The 21893-nt window shown below is 42.1% G+C and overlaps 1 protein-coding gene and 1 pseudogene across 8 annotated transcripts in view; both read left to right on the forward strand.

Moving 5' to 3' along the window:
• The window catches only part of ZNF521 (zinc finger protein 521), a 348131-nt gene that overhangs the window by 28675 nt on the left and 297563 nt on the right, over window positions 1-21893 (forward strand). For 5 of the 8 annotated variants that reach the window (XM_066626103.1, XM_066626107.1, XM_066626099.1 and 2 more), the window contains 2 exons: window positions 974-1030; window positions 15272-15451. Coding sequence is in view for 3 of the 8 variants with exons in the window: in XM_066626099.1 (XP_066482196.1) it covers window positions 974-1030; window positions 15272-15451 (237 nt within the window). In the remaining 5 variants the exon portion in view is untranslated. The remainder of the gene's footprint in view (window positions 1-973; window positions 1031-15271; window positions 15452-21893) is intronic. The other 3 variants (XM_066626104.1, XM_066626100.1, XM_066626105.1) reach the window with 1 other exon arrangement.
• On the forward strand, window positions 10680-10802 carry LOC136650543 (5S ribosomal RNA; annotated as a pseudogene).

Raw genomic sequence — 21893 nt, forward strand, 5'->3', positions numbered from 1 at the left:
CTTCCTTACCACTGGGTTACCTCCTCCACCTTTTTAGGTCTACTTCTTCAGAGCAACTAAAATCACATTACAGCATAACAGTTACTCCTAGGAAATAAGGCACAATGCCTGCATGGGATACTTGTCTTATCGAATATCTGGTAGTATTGCATCCAAGCCTGCGAGGCTTAAAATTTGACTAAGCAACTATTTGCTTTTTTGCCAAAGAGTTCCTTCTGCATCTGTCTTGGCTTAGAAATTGCAGCCTAGTAGTGACAGATAAATTTAATATCCCATCCTGTTTGGACTGGGAGAAGAGGTCTACTCTTTCTTCTGTCCATGCAGAGATCAGAATACCCAATGCTTATTAAAAGAGTTAAGAAAAAAGCAAAGTTTGCTGCTCTCCTCCTTTACCATGTACTGCCTCCCTTACACATTTCTTCCATTCCTGACTGATGCTACTTGAATATGAATTATGTCAATCGCTGTAGTGCATCTGATAGCTTAATTTTAAGTAGTAAAATGTCAGGGCTGCTGGAGTGGCAACTCAGCAGTCATTATAATAGAGCTGTACATTGGATGGACAATGGTCATATTCAAGATCCTACGTTTTTGTTTTTAATTAAACTACTAAGTTGCAAAATCCAGATTTTAATAGTTTGTAAAGCACTTGTCCATGATGCTAAAAGTGACTACTCGGGTTAGTAGAATTTTCAAGGAAGAATACAGCTAAAGGCATTTATCCTTGGGAAGGTGTTGGCTTAGCATTCACAGCATGTTATGGATTGTCCATAAAGCTACTTAGTTTGCAGATAGTGTTGATTCAATTTGAAACCTTGTTCCTTTTAAAATTTGATCCTGTGATAGGCAGAATTTCCTTTTGCCGTGGTCTAGGAACATTGGTGACTTTATGTAGGAAAGATAGTGAATTGATATGTGTGGGTTGCTTTAAGGCACTTACCTGTTTTTGTTTGTTTTTACTTTTCCCTGACAGTAGAAGACAATGAATCAGAGGATCAGGGAGGTGTGGGACAGACAGCTGCGGAGACAGGTAATGCTGAATTCCTTCATTTGTGTTTTATTTGCTGTCTTAGAATAATGTCACAAATATTTGGTCTATGCTCAATTCATTAAATTCCCATTGTGCATACTTTTAATTATTGGAAGTGAGAAAAATAATGAAGCCTCGGTGCCCCCCCTTGTCCCAAAAGCTTCTTTCTCCTCAAACCAAAATGGCTTCTGTTTGATGGATGAGTGCTGATACTCCATAGGGCAATTTGTATCCATGTATAGATACTTATTGATAAACAAGAATACTCTACTACCTATCAATCCTGTCCACAATTTTGTTTAATAAGATTACTTATGAAACTACTGTTATATCTGTGAATCAAATCTGTGCCTATATCAACTTTTATTGGGGCTATTAATATTCCATCAGGCCCCTGCCTTCCCATAACAGAACTGTCAGACTTTGGGAAGTTTAAACGTGTTACGAGAGTTTGGAAATTCTGAAGGGGGAACCAGCTTGTACAAATGGATCTGATACATGCACATTTCTGGCTTGTGGAGAATGTCGCTGCAGGGTAGTTGCTTTCATAAATGAGCATATGGTTTTAAATCTTAATCCGCTGAATTTGTTAGAAGCCACAGATCCTCAGTTTAAATCACTGGGAGTTTGGTAGCAAAATCCTTAGTTCTGCCTAAATCAGCAAGATTTTTACGTTGCAAAATCTGACACATTCATTATAAGGAACAGGTATAAGGGAGTTAATAGCATGTTTCTGTTTCTTTTTTTTTTTCTTTTTTTGGTCTTTGTTTCTCCTTTTAAAAAATTTTTTATTTTCCACATTTTAAGGAATGACTGAGTTCTTTAATTTGTTGGATTACATGCTCTATGATTAAAGTCATGATTAAAAAGTCTTTATTCCCACAAAAATCATCATGCTGTATGCTTTCTTGATACTTCCTTATGAATCTTCAGAGGAGGGTCTTAAGAAATCCTAAGATGACATTTCGCTTTTATTGCCTGTGTGTTCCTTAGATTTAACAAACAAAAGCCTAACACTTTTATCTATGTTCGTTTGAATGATTATTTTTTAAGTTGTGAATGGTAACAAACTTATGACATGAGATGAAATTATTATCAGTACGTTTCTTCCCATAGATATCAGTAGGTTTCTCCCCAGAAATCTACACTCATCTTTTTATTAATATTTGTGTACTCTGATTTGTGGTGTCCCTTGCACGCTGTATTTACTTCTTGAATTTGGTACTCCTATACAAATTTCACTTAAAAATTAACTTTTTAAATAGAGAAATAAAAGCACAAGATCCAATCTGGAATTTTCTAGTTGGAAAAATGCAATTCCATGAATTCTTTCATTAGAAGAAAAACAGTGGGGGCAAGACAGGAATAATAAAAGTGATACCTTTCTCAAAAATATTTGTCCTGTTTTTGCTGCTTTACGACTATTAAGATGGGTTTACTACCAATACAAACTTTACTATCAATGCAGACTTATAGGCCTCACCAATCAATGCAGACTTACAGGCCTCACCAAATCAATACAGGCCTTACCAATACTACCCTTATTCATGGTTCTGTTCTGGAACCTCCCGCAGATAACTGAAACTGTGGATACAGGCGAATGCCCATCCCTGCGGTCCTAGGGGGCGCCCACCCAGGTGCAAGGGGAGTTCTCCTCCAGTGGGGCTTCTGAGCTCAGCAGAGGCTGGGGGCATCCATCCTTGGCCTCTGTTAAGCTCAGACTAAGCTTAGAAGCTAAAAACATGTGACTTCCAGTTTCACAGAGAAACCGGAAGTGACGTTTTTAAAGCTTTATAAAGCATTAGGAGGCCTGGGGAAGCCCTTGAGGGTGACGTTTGGGCTACTAGAAAAAGATATACAGGCAGGTCCCCATATTTGCTGGGGTACCATTCTACCTCCCCTCACAGATATGGAAACTGCAGATATGGGGGGACACCAGTATATAGTAAATAGAAGCCCCCACACCCATTAGAATACCTTTCGTTTTTCATTCTTAGCAATGGCAGCATGGTTGTTTTTACTTAATCTGGAGAATGTGAGTGTAGGCACTGAGCCTGCACTGTAGAGGGAGACTAATGAACATCTGCCTCTAGTTGTAGATTCCATGCTTGCAGTTGCGCTCCTCAGTTTAAGCAAGCAAGGATTGTTCAGTTTAAGCAAAAATACCTGTACTGTCACTGCTATGGCTGATAAAATGGAACTGTAACAGCTGTGTGTGTGTGTGGGGGGGGGGGTCCCTGTATCCTAGGATAATTGAAATAGTGGATACCAGTTCCCCATTGATATGGGGGCCTGCCAGTACATTATTTTTTGTTGCACGATGGATCACATCTCCTCCCTACCTACCCTACCATACACCCTGGAGAATATCCCACATGCAGTCTTTTTCTATCAAACAGTTGTGACTAGCAACTGATGCAGCATATAAATATTTTATAAAGTAATTGTACCATATACCAAAGCAGAATACAACAACTGAAAATACCAAATACCTTAGAAAATATACTGTCTAAAGAGGGGGAGCTCCCATCATTTTTGCTATGTTTTGTTTGGAGAAGCAATATGCTTTCCAACCTCAGCTATACTAATAGCCTGGGTTTCTCAGTTGTTTTCACAGTGTGACCCTCATTTTTGCCCCAGGGGAGAAAAAAAATAATAGGGTCTTAAAAAAAACCCCAGAAGTTGGGCAGGGTGTGTCAATCTATGTTTGAGTGCAAATGAGAAATGTTTAAGTCCTGCTGGTGTACCCGGAGGTCAGGGGCGCCACTTGGGAGGGGGCACTGCTGCAACTCCCCCCGGCTATCTGTTTAAAAACAAAACAAAACTTAAACCCCCTTTAAAGGGGCTTAAGGAAGGCTAAGAAATGTCACTTTTGGTTTTCTCTGAAAACCAGAAGTGAGTTTTTCATCCTGGGGGGATGGCATTTTGCGGTCTTGGCCCAGGGCAGCAAAGGGACCAGGATTGCAGCTGAGTACCAGTTGAAAAAGATATATAAAAATGGAGGTTCAGAGGTTCAGAAAAGGGGAGAACTGACTTGCTCAAGCACAGCTCTTAGTATATATCCTGAAGGTGGAGAGTTAGATAAGGTATCTCCATAAGGTGATAAAATTTCCCCTTCTTTCATTATACAGATTAGTTTTAGGAAAGTGAAAGCACCACAAGGCTGACTGAACAGTACCCATCCTCTTAGGGTTGAAACACTTTCAAGGATTTTGCTCCCTGAGACATCTGGTGGGCTGGATTAGGTGGGCCTCTGGCCTGATCCAGCAGGGCAATTCTCATATTATGTTCTTATGTTGCACTCCCTACTTGTTTAAATATTTAAAAAATGAGATGCAGGGCTCCACAATTTTAATGTGACTGTCCAAAAATTGTGGTTGCCTGCCAAGGATTCCCCTGCCTCCTCTTACTGTTCAAGAACAGGAAAAACGTGTGTGAGGGTGTTCGTTAGGGCAAAGTTTCACCAAAGTGCTCCAGATGTCACAACAGAACAGTGGCCAAGTGGACCCTCACACCTCAAGAGCAGGTAAGAAAGGCACAGGGCATGCTCATTTGGCCTCATGCAGTCAAGATACTCCAGGTGCCTTGGCAACATAGTGATCCAACAGTCCCTAGTCTTTATCCTGATGAAGGAACTGGGGAAGGGGTGGGGACTGCTTCACAGCTGTTGGGACAGTCCCCATCCATTTCTCCTGCTTCAGGGTTGGGAGACAGGCTGGGCCTCAGCACAGTGGCGTCACTAGGTGCGGAGGCCTGCGCGTCACCCCATGCAGTGGGCAGGGCAACGTCCCAGGTACCATCACCCCCTCCCCCACTAGTTTTTTGGCTATACCTTTTGTTAGAACACAGATATTTCAATGTGGTTTGTTTCATTGCATTCTGCATGAAATTATGCATTGATTGATATATAACATGATGGTATTATTCCTCCAAATTCCAATTTTAGTGATTTTGAAAACTTGTAGAGTCTGTCTCACACACACACACACACACACCCCTGTGTCAACTTACTAACAACTTATGGCAGCCGTTCTCAAACGTTTAGCACAGGCATGCACTTTTTAGAATGACAATCTGTCCAGGACTCATTGGAAGTGATGTCATGGCCAGAAGTGACATCATCAAGCAAATTAAAATAAATAATTATAAATAATTAAATTAAAAGAAAAGAAATAATTAAATAAGGGGGAGCCAGTCCTGTTCCACCAAGTGAATATACTCTGAAGTAAGTCCTATTGTGGTCAATGCGACTTATTCTCAGGAAAGTGTGGTTAGGATTGCAGCCTGTGAGCCCAAGCCTATGCATGTCTACTCTGAAGTAAGTTCCATTGTGGTCAATGGAGCTTACTCTCAGGAAAGTGTGGGTAGAATTGCAACCTGTGAACCCAATCCTATGCATGTCTACTCTGAAGTAAGTCCCATAGTGGTCAATTGAGCTTACTCTTTAGTCTGCCTGCAATAAACCCCCCCCCCCCCCCAAAAAAAAAAGAATCGGTGAGGTCTTAAGCCCTCCCAGTGCCCAGTTTAAAGTTCTTCTATTTCAGGCATTTCCAGATAAATACCCACCTGGTTTTGCAAGTGCAAAATAGAAAACTTTTCCCTTACCAGTTCAAGCCTCTTTTTGTCCTTTTTAGTGGGGAGGGGGGGCTGCCGCCTTGAGCATTTGTTGTGCTCCAGTTCCATTGGATTGGGACCCTTCTGGTGGCCTCACATTCCCCTTTGCCTGGCCTGACCAAAAGGCAAGGCATGTCTGCCTACTCACAAGTAAACGCGACCATGTGGCAGAGTTTACTTTCCATAGAGCTCAATAGACTGCAGCTGGGAAGGAGGGAGGGACATTCTTCTCAGGTGTTTTGGGGGCTGCATTCTTTGGATGAGGACCATTCTGGTGTCCTCTCATTCTGGTTGGATTCCTCTCAGCCTGCCCTTTCCGATGGACTAAGGCAAGTACGCCTACTTGCAAGTAAACAGGCAATAGGGCTCACTTTCACTTTCCATAGGGCTCCATGCATTTTTTCTTTCCAGTTTTTTGGCCATAACTTTTGAAAGCAAGGAGCGATTTCACTCTGGTTTTTTGCACTGCACTCTGCATTCCACATCCAATGGTGTATGGCATGACGGGGTAGCTCCTAAAGCCACGATGTTAGCTTATCCCCCAGGGCGTGTCACCCCCCGCCACGTCACCCGGTGCAGCCCGCACCCCCCTAGCGACGCCACAGCCTCAGCATACTTGCCTTAGTGAGCAGAATCATAAAGGTCTGATGTTCCCTTTTTTGCCACGGTGCTCTCCCGCTTGGCCTCTCTCCCACCCAATATTTACTTAGGTCGGATAAATGAGATGAGGTGGATAAGTGGCAGTATGTTTGACATTCTTGTTTTGGAGCAGTCTAACAAAATATTAACCTTTCTTAAGAGTATCACTAAAAATAAAAGTAGTTTTTCACATAAATTATACCCAGAACTTTTTAAACAATCTAATGTGTTTGGAGACAGGGCATGAAAGTACCCTTTACCAAATATCATTAGGGTGGGAGGGTTTTTGAAAGCTTTTGCAATTCATTTATTAACATAAAAATTATTGGTAGGTTGTTTTCTTTGTGACATAGTCCATGCTGAAAAATCTTTGGGCTGATAATAGCAAACCTGTAGCCAGTTTACCCACTAAAGCAGGATAAGAAGTCCCATACATACTGCTAGAAGTTTTTCTAGTACTACTTTGTATCAAAGCTCTGACTCTTTCCATTAAATGTGCTTTTTATGGAGTACCAAGTTATAAATGTAGTGCAGCTACGGCATATTAATCTTACTGCAGAGATTTAATGAGGCAGTTGTTTTGCGATGGACACTATTGGGAGCAGACAGCGACAGAGTTTTACTTCACCGCTGAACTGCAGAAATATTCCTTTCCTGGTCATAATTATAACCACATGATCTCTTAGTTTTCCTTTCTTTTGCCAGCACTTTTCCATGCAGAAGTGGCTTGGAAGGAGGTCCATTAAAACGCAGTCAAATGAACTGGAAACTGGGCTTTTTTCCTGGTAGTTTGACATTTTAGGCTCTTGATCAGCTATGGATCCTTGTTGCGTGGAGAGAAATATGCAAGATGAGTTTCAAGCATGCAGATAGCCTTTGCCAGTCTGCAGTGATGGCTTTCAGATATTCATTACTTTTTTTAACTTGACTTTTATATAGGTTATAAAAAGTAAATGTGGTGAAACCTAATTTTTACATGGGTAGAATAGAATTTCTGCTGGTTGGCCTTAAACCAATCTCTTACTGGAAATTAATTGAAGTCCATGGGTTTATTGCTGCTAACTCTTTTAAGCCTTTGCAGTTTTTCATTTTCCTTCAAAGTTGCAGTTTTATTATACCAAGTTATAGCAATAACATCCCTTACGAGGAGAAGGAAGAGGAGGAGAAAACTACCTGCCAGTTACACATAGTAATGGGAAAAATATACTACTAAAATTTCCATTTATAAGTAATGTTAAACATAACCAGGAAGAGAAAACAGCAGTTCATTTATGCATTATATTAATAGCTGGAAAAATTGTTTTGGAACCAAATCTGATCTTTTTTTGCATTAGGTAATCATATAAAGGGGATCTTGTGGAGCAGGTGGTGAAATGCACACAAGCTGATGTATTGGGTTGTTCAGTGTGGAGTAGTGATTTCCAAATAGCAAGGTGAATTGTTTTACTTGTGAATTGTGGATTGGGACAGCTTCAAGCTTCTCTTGTTTGTGCTGGAGACCAAATCCAGCTTGGAATAATCCATGCACTTTCCCTTGAGAGAAAATGGTGATGTGGGGCTTCTATGTGTATAAAATCCCTTAAATTCAGTTTGCGCAATTGTTCTTCCGTACATTCAGAGTTGATCAAGAGCAGTATTTGATTGTGCACCTGCTGTGCATTTGTGAAACTCTCCTTACTCTTCTCCCCATCGAAGAGGGTCAGTTAAGTAGTGGTAGTTAACTCCTGCTAGTCGACTCTTCAGAAGGAGAAAGTGTTACTAATGTTGCAGACTTCTGGTTTGGTACATGGGAAGATAGAGATTTCATATCTAGGTCAATAATACTTTCTCTGAAAAGCGGAAGTGATATTTTTTTGGCCTGGGGGGATGGCATTTTGTGGTCCTGGCCCAGGGCAGCAAAGGAACTAGGATCTCAATCAATCAAAGATGGTTTTTCTTTGTTAGTACTCCTTTCCCCTGCTAACTGGGTAAGAGGCACTTTTTCAAGTGGGTGCTCCTCTTTTTAGCAGGGGGAGAGTAACTGGCCCACCTCACCCCAGCAGTGTCTTTTCTAGTGACTGTATGCAGGTTTTCTTTTGCATCTTTTTAGATTGTGAGCCCTTTTGGGACAGGGAGCCATCAGTTATTTGATTTTCTCTGTAAACCGCTTTGTGAACTTTTAGTTGAAAAGCGGTATATAAATACTGTTAATAATAATAATAATAATAATTTCCAGTTTGCTGGAAAGTGCTACTGGTCTAGGAGGTACTGATTCTTGAAATGTATATCAGTGTGTCCTTGAGATATTTATGTGACTGAAAGTGCTAATGTTTGAAGTTATTGGGCATAGGGAACATATCTGCCCGCCTATGATTTGACAGGAAGCCATAAAAACTGAAATTGATAATCACAGAAACATGTCCTAATGATAGGGAAAGGTCTAGCCTGTAATGAGTATATTCTTCATGCTTCCCAAAAACATTAATGTGCAAGAATGGGCTCTGACACTTGGTAGAGAATTTGCTTTCATTAGCCTTGAAAGCTGCTTTCTGGTCCTCATGGTTCTGGAAGAAAAGTCTGGGAATATATAGCCATTGTTTGAACTAGAAAACTTGAAAATTAAATGGTAGATTAATAGGGCCCAAAGTACATTCCAGTATGCAGGTATCTGCAAATCAACTTATCAGCTTGCCTGGGGTGAGTGTTTCCAGTCCTCTGGTGAGAAGGACACACAGTTCTCCACAGATACACTCACCGAGAGATCTCATTTTCACTGCCATTTTGATAAGGAAAGAAACAAGAATCCTTCTGGCTTTCTTCTGGCAGGGAAGATTCCCACTCCTTCATATATCAGTATAAGCAAGGGGAGATCTTGACTCTGCCCCCCCCCCCATTCTCTCAAGTTTTTGAAACATGGCAAAAGACTTAGTGGAAAATAGAGGAGGGTCCCTGTCAATCTACTATCTAATTTTCAAGTCTTCTGACCAAAATAATGGCTGGCTATTAAGACTACATGTGTCAACCCCTGCCAATTTGTAGAGTCCGTGTCGTTTACCTAGTTTATTCTGGGTGATGGGTTGAGACCTTTTTGGGGTGCAAAATGCACCCAGGCAGAGTTTTGCAGTCAGTGATCCAATGATTTGTCAAAGCTTGGCTGTAACAATTTGTATATGTTGGGATCTTTAGTGTAGAAGATGGCTCTTCCTTCTATCTCTAAAACAATTTGGCAGCTTCCAGGTATCTGTCACTTTATTTTGCAATGGAAGTGTCTTTTCAGGAAAAAGGCAATAGTGGAAATACATTCATCAAGAGAGGCAGGGGCTGCCAAAACTCATTACACAGAGGCTGTGACCAAACCCTGGTCTCTCAGGTGTGCCCCTTAAGAGTTGACCTAAAAACTAACATAGTATTTTGCTACAGCATACATTCTGAAGTTGCAGCAGAAGGGACTAAGTTGCCTGACTCTTGTCCCAGTAGAATTATATCTATGAATGCTTAAGTGGAACCTACTCTCCCTTCCCCCCCCCCAGTGACTCCTATTACATAATTTGAAAAATAATTCTGACGTTAATATCTGGTTCTGTCTTTGCAGAATGCATTGGCATACGTGGTTCCATATCCTAAGCTGTGTGTGTGTGCATGTTTGTTGCATTATTGGATTCTTGTTAAGGCCAGCATTCATGAATAATAAGTAGCACAAATTGTTGCATCCTTTTCTCCCCTCTAGCATGCTACTTAAAGCAAAGTCAGACTTTATCCTTATTTTAAAACAAACAGGTCTGTAAACTTTATGTGCAGCATTTAAATAGTCATGTTAAAATTCAGACCCAGTGCCCACATTTCCCTGAGTGCTGTCAGTTTTATGAGATGAAACTGGAAGCTTGAGCTGAACATCTAATAGTATGCATTGTGCACATGCTGCCTTCCAACAAGTGTTTAATGATGTCGGGGTCAGTTTGCAACAGTTAAGACAATTTTTTTTTTTTGCTCAGTTGCTTATAACCTAGTGGTATTTTAAACTGCTTGGCTTAGGTTTCTGCAGAGGTTGGGAACGTATTTACAAGGAAGTTTGGGAACCAGGTCATGAGTTAAAGGAAGTTAAAAGGTGTTTCCTCTTTATTCAGCGTGTCTCACTTTGTGACAGCTTAAGGCCTACTTGGGAATTATTAGCAGGTCCTCCATTGGCATAGCATCTTTTTTCATACCACCATACATTTTAATGGAGGGATGTAGCTCAGTGGTTGAGCACCTGCTTTGCAAGTGAAGGTTCCAGGTTTCGTATTCAGCATTTCCAGGTAGGATGAAATCCTGGACAGCACTCAGGATAGACAATATGGACCAGTTGTTCCTGTGTTCAGTCTGTGAACCAGGGTGTTCAGTATGAGATCCATAGTCATAGTTTAACCATGCAGTTACTGCTTGTGGCAGCAACTGTTACCCTGCACATACCCAGTCTCATCTGATCTTGGAAGCTAAGCAGGGTCAGGCCTGGTTAGTACTTGGATGGGAGACCGCCTGGGAATACTGGGTGCTGTAGGCTTATACCATAGTCTTTCAAGACTGAAGGTTGCCAACCAACCATGTCATGAGAATCCATGGGTACATCACAGTTTCTCACAGTGTATAAATGTATTCTGTATTGGTCTAGATCAGTGTTTCTCAACCAGTGGTGTCCATATCACCAGTGGTACTTGAGGTGGTACCCGTGGGACTCTCGGACCCCTGCTACTTGGCAACAAGATCAGTATTGCAATGTGACAAGCAGCAGTACAAGGCTAGGCTTGGCAGGCAGAGCTCCAGCATGTGCTTTTTGTGTACTCGAAAAAGCCCTCCTATCCACCCTGAGTTTCTTACCAGTATTTGCAATATTGCATCTGGCCTCCAGATAACTGATGACATAATTGCCAGTTACTTCTGGTGGTACTTCTGATAGGTGGATGATACGAAGTGGTTTAATAAGGGAAATGTTGAGAAGCACTGGTCTACGCAGATCTGGTATAAAATCACACTGTATAACTTTACAATAGGTAATGAAACACTGCAGGCGGCTGTATGTATACTGTTATTTTCTTGCCCTTGTTGGGCTGTGAGCAACTCTGGTAAAGTTACCGCTTTCCTATGTATGACAGTAACCATAATTGCTGCTAAAAAAGTACTGTGGTGCTCAGTCATGTAAACCTTCCTCCAAGGAATTAATAAGGGAAGCTTTGCACATGCATTTAACATGCTGAAACTGCTTGTTAGTAGAGAGCAACATGCCTTGATTTATTTATATATTAATTAACAGGTTACATTGGCTTAACTATATTGCTCTAACTAACAACGCTGGAGAGTTTGCTTTTTGATGGCACAGGCCGATCACACAAAATAAAGAATGTGCGCATTTTCACACATCCTGGTTATGCGCTTCCCATCAAATACCTGTTACTGTTCAAGCACACGCGCAACTACTTGTGCAGACATCACCACTGTTTGCATGCCCTGTTGAGGAACACTATACTTACTGAATTTCAGAATAGAGAGAAGGGTGGCGAACTCTGGGGGGGGGTACACTCTTCAGTTCTTCTCTTAAACTTAATGGAGCTTGGTCAGTCAGAAGCTCTGTGGTAGAAGGGAGTGTTCTCTAATCATGGAGGCCATAGGAAGAGCACTTTCCTTCTGTCGTTCAGTTGTACAGCACATATGCTGCACGTAGAAGGTCCCAGGGACATCTTCAGGTAGGGCAGTGAAAAAAATGCCTGAAAACCTGGGGACCCTCTGTCAGTCATTGTTGGCAGTATGGAGTTACATAGAGGAATGTACTCTGTATAAGACAATTTCCTCTTTCCCAGAGTCAGGGGGACAAAGTGTATTTTCCTTTTGGGGAATCCTCTCAGTTTTCCCATGTGATTTGATTTTGACTGGAGGCCATAATTTTTTATTTCATTTTTTTCACTTTCATTTATTTTTTTCATGGAACTATAGGGTCATAGTTACCCTAAAAAGAAAAAAAGGGCTGAAAGCAGTGTTATGTGTTTCTATTTCAAATTAATATTTTGAATCCATTTTGAAGCATTTTTATCCAGTGTAATCGCTGTCATATAGGTGGTATATATGTGTTTTATGCTTGTAGCTGTCAGCAGACATAGCCCCAGGAATAAAACAGGCATAAAACAAGCTGGTTTTTAAGTGCAGCAAAAACACACACATACACACACCCCAACATAGCAAGGAACCATTAAATGTTTGTTTACTCGTGAGTAAATGCATAAGTGTAGCTCAATTTAGCTTTCCATAGGATTCAATATATTTATCAGCTTGGAAGGAGGGACTTCCTTCTGGAGTGTTTTTGGGACCTGCATTCATTGGATCAGGACCATTCTAGTGGTGTTACATTCCTCTTGGCCTACCTTTTCCAATGGATCAAGGCATGGTCGCCTACTCATGAGTAAGGGCAAGTGTGTCTCTCCACCAATGGTTTTCCTATTGGCAGATCTCTTTTTCATATGACTCAATTAGGCTTTCATCCTCCAAGTTGTATGAAACAGGGGTGGCCCAGCAATGAGGCAAACAGCGGGGTTCAGCAGGGGAGTGGAAGAGTCTAGGTCCCCTTTACCTGCTTCTGCTGCTACCTCCCTCAAGTCTCCCCCCCCCCATCAAGCTGCATGGATCCTCTTCCTGCTCACTTTTAGTGAGTGGGAAGTATATACCCTGCACGCTCCCTACACTCCTTCCCTCATATGGTCTCTTTACATTTTAAAGGGCTGGGTGTGGAAGGTGTTTGTTGAACTGGCTGGGAATTGGATCGATTCTGCCTGTGCCTCCAAAAAAACTGCACAATCAGCAACCCTTTAAGCTTAAGAGGCTCACATTACAAAGGTGTCATTTAAGGGGCTGATGAAGCAGCCATTTAGATGGTTCTTTCATTGTGGTCCCTTTAAAGGAACAGAAAGTGCAGTGCATGCTAGGACTTCCCAGCATGACCCACACTTCTTGTTTTGAGTGAAAGGATTGCAAGGGAAGGAACAAGGTAAATAACTGCAATTTTTAAAAGTGGCTACAGTGGATCTGGTGTTGGGCACCAGATCTGGTTTACCTGGAAGAAAATATACCTACTGTGAGGAAGAATATTGAAAAAAGGTAGCTGATAGTTTGGGGGGGGGTAAGTTCGTGGCCCCCCCACTGACTCAAGGTGGGGCTTGAATCAGCTTCTGATGGGCCCAAGAGCTATGTGTGCATGTATGATCCTAGCTGTCTACTTTTTAGGGAAGGATAATAGAAATATTTTTTTAAATCCTACCAAAGTCTAATCATATTTTTAGGACCTAATTTACTTCCTCTGCACATAAGTACTTTACTTCTTGGGGACCAAACTTCCGGAGTTTTTCTTGTCTGGGCTAATAGGAACATGTTGGAGGAAAACAGCAAGGAAATAGTTAACGCCCCTCTCTTCCACCTTCCAATACTGCCCATAGCTGCTATTTGGAAAAGCAAATGACACTGGGAATTCCAAGTGTCACGTGGTGGTTGCTCCTGAGATTTGCATTTTGGAAACAGACCATAGATGTTACTCTGACTGACATGGTTTTCAGACCTCTTAAGACAAGGGCGTCAAACACAAGCATAAGGCCAGTGGGCTGGATTTGGCCTGCAGAAGCTCTTTATTCAGCCCACGTGATAACTGAGATCCCCCATTGCTGCCTTCCTAGCAGCACTGCCTCTGCTGAGACTTTCAGAGGGAGAGACGGAAACAGGCCTCAAGTCAAAGAATGCTATGGTGATGGGGCAGACCAAGAAGGGTGAGAGAGGGGAGACACTGCTGAGGTGCTGGGAGAGTCCATGCAGGCAGCCCTTTATAGCAGCGCCGCATCTGCCAAGGTGTCACTTCACAGAGCACCTCTCAGCTGCTGAGCTAAAAGTAACACCTTGGTAGAGGTGGCATGGCTGAAAGGGTGACGCACGTGATAATTAACCCACCCATGATAATTAACGCACATGATAATTCATCATGATGCGTTATGCATGATGAATGGGCTCTCCCATATCTTGAAAATATGATTGCAGAACAAAGTGCTTAATGGCATCCCATCTGGCTTCTTGATGTCACTTCCAGCCCTCAGCAGGCGCCATGAATGCTATTCGGCCCACTGTATGAAACAAATTTAACACCCCTGTCTAGGTCATGGGTAATCTTCTTAAAGTAATGGAGGGAACTGCCTTAGATTGCCAGACCATTTCAGCACTAGTCATATACAGAACTGACATAGTGCTGGTTAATCTGCTGTGTACAGGGGATTTATGGTGACCTGTTACAGTAAGTTAGAATCTCTTACTGGGTTCATCAATGTCACCCTGGAATTAGATCTAAATTATCTAGCAATCTTTGCTACACCTGTTAAAATGTCTAATGATGGAACTAGGCCTCTTGGGCTTGAATTTCTCTGTAGGTTAATAATACTTTGGTTAATTAGCAGGCCGTTTAAATAATTTTAGAACAGGTAATTTTAAGGATTTTTTTTAAGTTGACAGTAAGCAGATTATTTGGCTGTTCTGTGAAATGAAAGGGGTTCATTCTCATGGCAATCTGCTAGCTTAAAGTTTTTTCTTTAAAAAGAAATAGTTAAAACATCTTCTCCTGAATTCGCTCACTGGTACATTTTGTCTTTTTGATTAGATAGCGCTGAATTCTAGACGGGAATTCTTCTCTTAAATTATTCAAGTGATGAAAAGCCCCCAATAGCTGTATTAAACTTGACAAAATTAACTGTGACGAATGTAAGCGTTGCTTTTGCAGGGGGAGTCCTTTTTGGAAGGGAAAAATCATTGAGAATAGAAAGGATAGATGCTTCCGCTGTTTAGTGAGCAGTAAAATCTAGTGTACTGTTCATGAGCTGCAGGCTGAAGCCAAAAGTATTTTCTGCTTGTCGGGAAACCTAAACAACAATAGCAACAAAATCCAATCTCAAATCCCCTTTTGAAAAGGATCTGTTCTTTAAAAGCCCTGGGGTCATTGTCTTGATTTTCTTTCAGATTTGAACTGTAAACTAGAAGACAAGGCCGAAGATGGAGAGTTGATAGATTGTAAGAAAAGGCCGGAAGAAGGGGAGGAGTTAGAGGAAGAAGCTGTGCACAGCTGTGACAGCTGCCTCCAGGTGTTTGAGTCACTGAGTGATATCACAGAGCACAAGATTAATCAATGTCACCTGACAGGTAAACAATACTTATCGCTTTGTAGCTCCTTGCACAGTTCTATTTCTGATTTCAGGTTCCTTCTTCAGAGATGCACTTTCTGTCTGTCTCCCCCCCTCACCTGTTTCCTGTTTTACTCTTAAAGGTGCTTAGGCTGTGCTGTCTATGTTGGGTCTGGCGTAGAGTTGTACAGCAAATGCCTTTTATTCAGTGTATTAAAAAGTCTGGATAATTACTGCAGTCAATTCAACAGATTTTATGCTTTCTGTATGCGTGACTATTCATTCCACTCGCTGCTCCAAACTTCTGTCATACCATTTTACTGGGCTAGTGGATGCTAAAAAAGTAACACAATGCAACTTGGTGCTTGCAGACTTAAGACCCAAGGCTGAAACATTTGTTTTAAAACATGACACGTAGTAATCAGTGAGTCAAATTTGGGAGAAATACAGTGGGATGTCACACCAATAATTCCAGTGTGCTGGTCACAGTGGCCTTATAAGGAAGCTAGGTTGATGCCATTTTGGACAAAAATGCTATTTGGGGTTTTATGTTCAAGACTGGGCAAGAGCGATGGGTGGGTCCTAAACGAAGACACATTTTCTTGGTAGGTTTTTTTTTTTTACTAATGTTCGAGCCAGGGCTAAATGCAAGTCCATTTCAAAGGATGTTACCGAATGTGCCTTTGGTTACTTGGTGAGGGAAGTACCCACCCAAATAACCCTATGCACTGGAGTCACTTTGGTTGACAGACTTATTCTTAATAAGCTTTCTTGGAAACTCTTTTTAACCCCAGAAGCAAAAGGAATTATGTATAAACAAGCCAAAACAATTCTTGCAAAGCAATCCAGCAGTTTCAGCCTGAAAGAGTTCAGGACAGTTCAAGAAAATAATTGCTACTAAAAATTCAAGTTTTGTTTAGCATCAGAGTAATTTCTGAAGCAGTTTTTCACCCAACGCTATCAACAGGCTCTTGGCCAAATCAAGCAGCTCCTCATAATCCTTCCTTAATGGGAAGGTGTATCAAAATAAGGTGTGTCATTGGTTCTTCATTCACATGTGAAGGTTCTTTGGTTTTGACTGAACCACTGGATTCAAGATATATGCATCATGCATCCCTGGTATTCAACATAGCAATCATCATGGAGCTGATCATATGTGTTAGGTGATTCAGACTTGCCTTTTTCCAATATTGTATGTGTGTATTAACTGGCAGCACTAGTTCCATAGGCAAAGAAGTTACACAAGATAGCATAACTTGTATATGGGAAAAGCCATCATAGCCTCTGTAGCAGAGAAAATGTTTTCATGCAGGAGGTACCGGGTGCAAAAGATTTCTGATAACAGGTTTGGAAAGACCTTTACCCAGGACGCGGGAGAGCCATTGCCATCCACTGTAAACAGTAGTGGATGAATGATTTGGTTCAGTATAAGGTTGCTTCATGAATTCATACAAAGCAGTTGGTACTGAAGCTGGGATCATGGTGGGTAAAGAAAGAGAATGGACATATGCAAGTAGAAAGGAAATGTTTTGAAACCTCTCTCAGGTAGAGGTTACACACCATGACAATGTGTTGCAGAGCTAACAAACGGATATTTTCTTTGTATTGCCTTCTGCATTCTTACTTTTGGTCTATAAAGTATTTTTCTGCTCAGGTTTGGGTAAGTCAGCCTTCTGTTTCATTAAGACACTTTCTTGTCTTTAAATTGGCCCATCTTATGTCTGGTAAGGTGCTGGTATCTGCAGGTGAATTCTACCTCTTTCATTGTTAATGCCCTTCAGTCAGTCAGCTCATTTGTACCCATGTTTGGTAAACATTCTCTTTTTCCACAAAAAAGATTTCTGCGTCCATTTTTTTCCCCGTGATTGCCCCTTTGTAATTCCCGAACGTATCTTACCCGGAGCTGGGTGTTGAGTTGAGTGACTGCAAGCAGCGTGAACTGAATATTGTGCAACTGGGGAACTGAAGCGAAAGGAGAAAATCCTGGAGCACTGCTCCTGATCCACTTCACCCCAGGTCATGCTGGAGGGCTGAACTTGCCTTGCTAAATGAGGGTTAAAATGGGTCTGCCACTTGAGTAAATTTAAAAAGAAATGTTTTTCAAAGAGAGGAATTGAATCCCCTAAAAAGCCTGGTGTCTCTGTGTTTGCTGGAAAAACCAGCTATTGTTGGTGGGAATGAAATCATAACTATTCAAAATAATATAGAAGAATTGAAAAATAAAGTCCTCTTTCTGCACTGAAGATTGAGACTTGTTCTTCATTTCCCACCACTCCTGAAATAATCTGAAAGTTAATTAAATAGACTGTACTGTTCTTGAGACAAGGATTATATGAATATTATAGTGCATTTTAAAAAGAATGTTATGCTTCTTAATTCTGTGCCAGTTTTTATGTGTTGACAGTTTTTATATTAGATCCATACCTTTCTTATAATAAAATCTGCTGCAAAAATTGTGTCTGTTTCCACCCAGGTAACAGACCAATTTCTGAACTTTTCAGACTAGTGGCAGCAACCAGGCTGCCAGTGAGTTCCCAGGGAGCCCTGCGTGAGCCGGGTACAGGGTTTTCCCCCAGCAACCTGGTGCTAACACTTGGTATAAGATTAGGAGCCTGGCTCTATTACTGAACCGTTTGCTGTGTTTGTTTTTGCATCAGAAGGAGCACAAAGTAGTTTTCTTTCATTCTTCCAGGTAATGATTCAAAAAGGGTAGACTATGACTTCAAAAATAGTTTCAGTTGAAAATTCTGAGACTAAGTGCTTAAACTAGGCTGCCAAATGTATGCTTTTGCCCCTTATGTCTGAAGTTTTGAGAAGTTGCTGCATTATGGTTTGTATAAATTGGGCACAAAATTGCCAAGTAACCAAAATATAGAATTGTGAGTCCAAAGATGGTAGCAGCAAAAATTGATTTTTATAATGTTTGGTGAGATTGTCATCACTTTTGAAAACTGAACTATTTTTATCTGGGAACTTACATATGGATTTTAAGATTCTGTTTTGCAGATGCAATTCAGTTCTAACTCAGACCCTATTTAATTGACTTTGTTTCTCGGGTTGCATCTTCCTGACCATGTGCAGTTGAACTCTCTCTAAAGAGGGTTGAAGATCATGTATTCAAATCATTGTGGTATCTCATTTTGTAAGGGGAATAGAAGCCTGTGAGGCAGTAGTTCACCCCCAGTCTCTCTCCAAGTCGGGGGTGGTCAGTAATGCACAAAGAGGCCCTGTCTTTCTAAAGTGCACTTGAAGGTTGGCTGTAGTCCTGAAAAAGTTTATTGGTGCTGATAGGACTTCTGCTTAAGAGCTAGATTACTGACTGACAGCCCAATCCTGAGTTGCCCGCCGTGCCCAGGCTCGGCGGCTCCAAGGAGGGCTCCCGCCGAATCCTGCGCCTCCCACGCTACCGCGGGAGATACCTCAGGAGATGGGGACATTTGTCTCCTTCCCCCGAGTAAGGGAAGCAGCCCCGCAATGGGGCTAAAGCACCGACCTAAAGTTTGATGCTAAAGGCACTCGTGTAGGGCGCGCAGCCTTGCATGAGTGCCTAGGATCCTGCGGAGCACAGCTCCATGGACCCACCTCTCTCCCTCCCCGACACGCCTCCCGCCCACCCCCGCCAGCCTCCTCCTTCCCCGCAATGCCTCCCCCACACCCCCGGCCACACCCCCATCTCTCATTCTGCAGCCTGGCGATCCGGGAGACTGCCGAGCCACGGAACCCAGGCGACCACCACGCGCTAGACCAGCTCCGGCCGGACCATGGCAGTGAGCCCCATAAACTTGCCTTATGGCACATTTGCAACTGTGGTCCGCAGTATGGAGCAGTGCGGCAGACCACAGGATTGGGCTCTGAGACCAGAGTGGATGCAATATATTTTGCCAGTCTTGAAACAAATGCTCTGACTCCCAGTCTTTTTCTGAGTCTGATTCATGCTACTGTTTCGAACCCTTAAAGCCCTAAATGGCTTAGAATTGGGCTACTTAAGAACCACCTCCCACACCAGCCTGCCTGGCTAATAGGATTTTTCTCAGTGGCACTTTTTTTGGCTCCTCTGGCCCTCAGAGCAGGGCTGGCCTAATGATGAAGCTGAATGAAGCACTCACTTTGAGGGCTAGTTGGAGGGGAGGAGTGTGGAACTGACAGGTGTGGTCCACCCCAGTGGTGTCGCTAAAGGGGGGGGCGGATAAAGCCGGCACTCTTTACAGGAGGGGCAGCCACAAACACAATCTCTGGCTGCTCACTTCCGTTGCTCTGGGGGCTTGGGGGGATGAGTAGGAGGGGGCTGGGGTGGGGGGAGATGGCAGCACAGCTAGAGGGAGTTGGCAGATTCCCCCCCCCCCATTCTTCACATTTTTGAAAAACGTGTAATGTCATACCTTATGAAGGCAGCCAGGTGGACAAACAGAGATGGAGTGTGGTGATCCAGAGCCTTCCTCCACCTCCTTACCTTGCTCTCCATACTGCCTCCTTACTGTTACTCTGCACACTACTGTTTAAAAAAGAATGAGCAGCATGCTGGGCCCTGAAGTAAGGGAACTGGCTTTGCCTTGCCACGCTCTTCTCTCTTTGCCCACCTGGTTGGTAGTTAGGAGGGCACTGATGTTATTTTTGGCTAAGGCGGTGCTTACTACCCCAAATCAGGCAGCATCTCTACTTGGGCTGCTCCTACTCAGAGATTAGGTGTGTAGACAAGTGGTGCTCTGTTACTTATTTGTGGTGCACCAGCTCGCTCCAGAGATCTTTTTGGTGCCATGTGAAGTTCTTTTTATTTGCCCCGGCCTTATAGATGCACTGTGTGTTGTTTTAACCTAATTTTTAAATCATTTCTCTGAAGCTCCTGTTCTGTTTTTTATTTGTATGTATTATGTTGTTTAATTTTAAATCTTTATTAGCTGGTCTGAGAGACTGTTGCCTGGAAACTGTACTAGAAATTTTCAAAAGTAAAGTAAATAACTCACTGTCCAGAGAGTGGTTATGTGTGCAGATGTATGCGTGCTAGGAGGCTTTTTTCTCTCACTCACAGTTTCCCACACTATATTGTTAGTGGCATTTTAAACGTGGTTATATTAGACTTCCGTGATGCAGCATTAGGGTGGAGGGAGGGAGTCTGGAGGCTGCACATTAAAGAAGTCAGGGGAGGGAAGCCACATTGTACCTACGTCTTTGGACAGGGGGCCTGTTTTAATATTGGACTCCCAAGTTTTTTCCTGTTGCTTTTCCCAAACAAAATGGAAATTAGAAGTATTCCAAATAGACCCAATCCATTACACCCAGGACTCTGTATTTAGGATAATCCCTGATATTGGGGAGAATGAAGTACCCTTTCCTTGTGCAGGGCATTGTAGGTCTGAGACCTGTGGCTCTTTGAATCATGATCAGTGGGTGGAAGCAGGTCCCATTGGTTTAAGAAAAAACAAGTGCATGGAATCCATTCAGGACTGGTGTGGTAGAGTGCAGCTTCAAATATTTCAAAGTACTAAGCCCTTTGAACTAAACAGATGTTGGCAAAAATGCACATGCAAACATATGTGGTGATTATGTGGAAAAACATGGATAAAGTGTATTAATATCTGCTTACAAAGATCTGAAGAACACACTCCTAATTATGTGACAGAAAATAGTATTGGGTGGATCAGCACCAAGCCTCTCATCTCTTCTCAAGTTCAGAATATGATTTATCAAAAGATTTTCTTTCCTATTACCTGTTTCTGTTTTACTTTAATGCGATTTTTATGTATTTGTCAACTTTGCTCTAACTCAGTGATCCGCTGAAATCCAAGGGAGACTTTCTAGGATTTCTAACCCTATGTGCATTACAACTCTATACTCTGGTAACACTTAGGAGGAAGAGGAAAGGGGATGCTGCTTGTCTGTGTGGCTTTTCTTTCTTACTTTTAGATGCTGGGGTAGAACTTGGGTGCACATGAGCTGTACTTGTGCGCACCATGTCCATGTGATCAGTAATCCTGCACTCCTATACACATATTGTCCACACTCAGTGTCGACATTGTGCTGAACACTGGGAAGGAGTTGAGGCATGATCCTACTTTGCCTGAGTTTGTATGTTTTTTTTTCTCACTGAAAGGCATTATATAAATAATAATAATGTTCAGTTTGCACACGTTATGTGTACAGAGCTTCAGTGAGGACACTTTGAACATTACATTTTGTACTGCATTCCTGTTTTTATCCCCTTTCCTATGGTATTTGTGATACATAGAAAATATTTAAAGGAACTGTCCACACTATGTATCAACCAGGATGTAAGCTAAGTTGACGTAGTACTCAATTCACCGATCACTGCCCTTGTGCAATGGGACTTGCTCATGACCACTCAGTATAGACTGATGCATAGGTGATTGAAAAGTTGTATCTCACAATATTGATTGTACAGGTAAGTTCTGTTATTGGTGATTTTCCTTTCATGTCTTGATAGACAACGAATAGAGAATAGAGAA

The sequence above is a fragment of the Tiliqua scincoides genome, chromosome 4, assembly GCF_035046505.1.
Source record: "Tiliqua scincoides isolate rTilSci1 chromosome 4, rTilSci1.hap2, whole genome shotgun sequence".
Lineage (NCBI taxonomy): Eukaryota > Metazoa > Chordata > Lepidosauria > Squamata > Scincidae > Tiliqua > Tiliqua scincoides.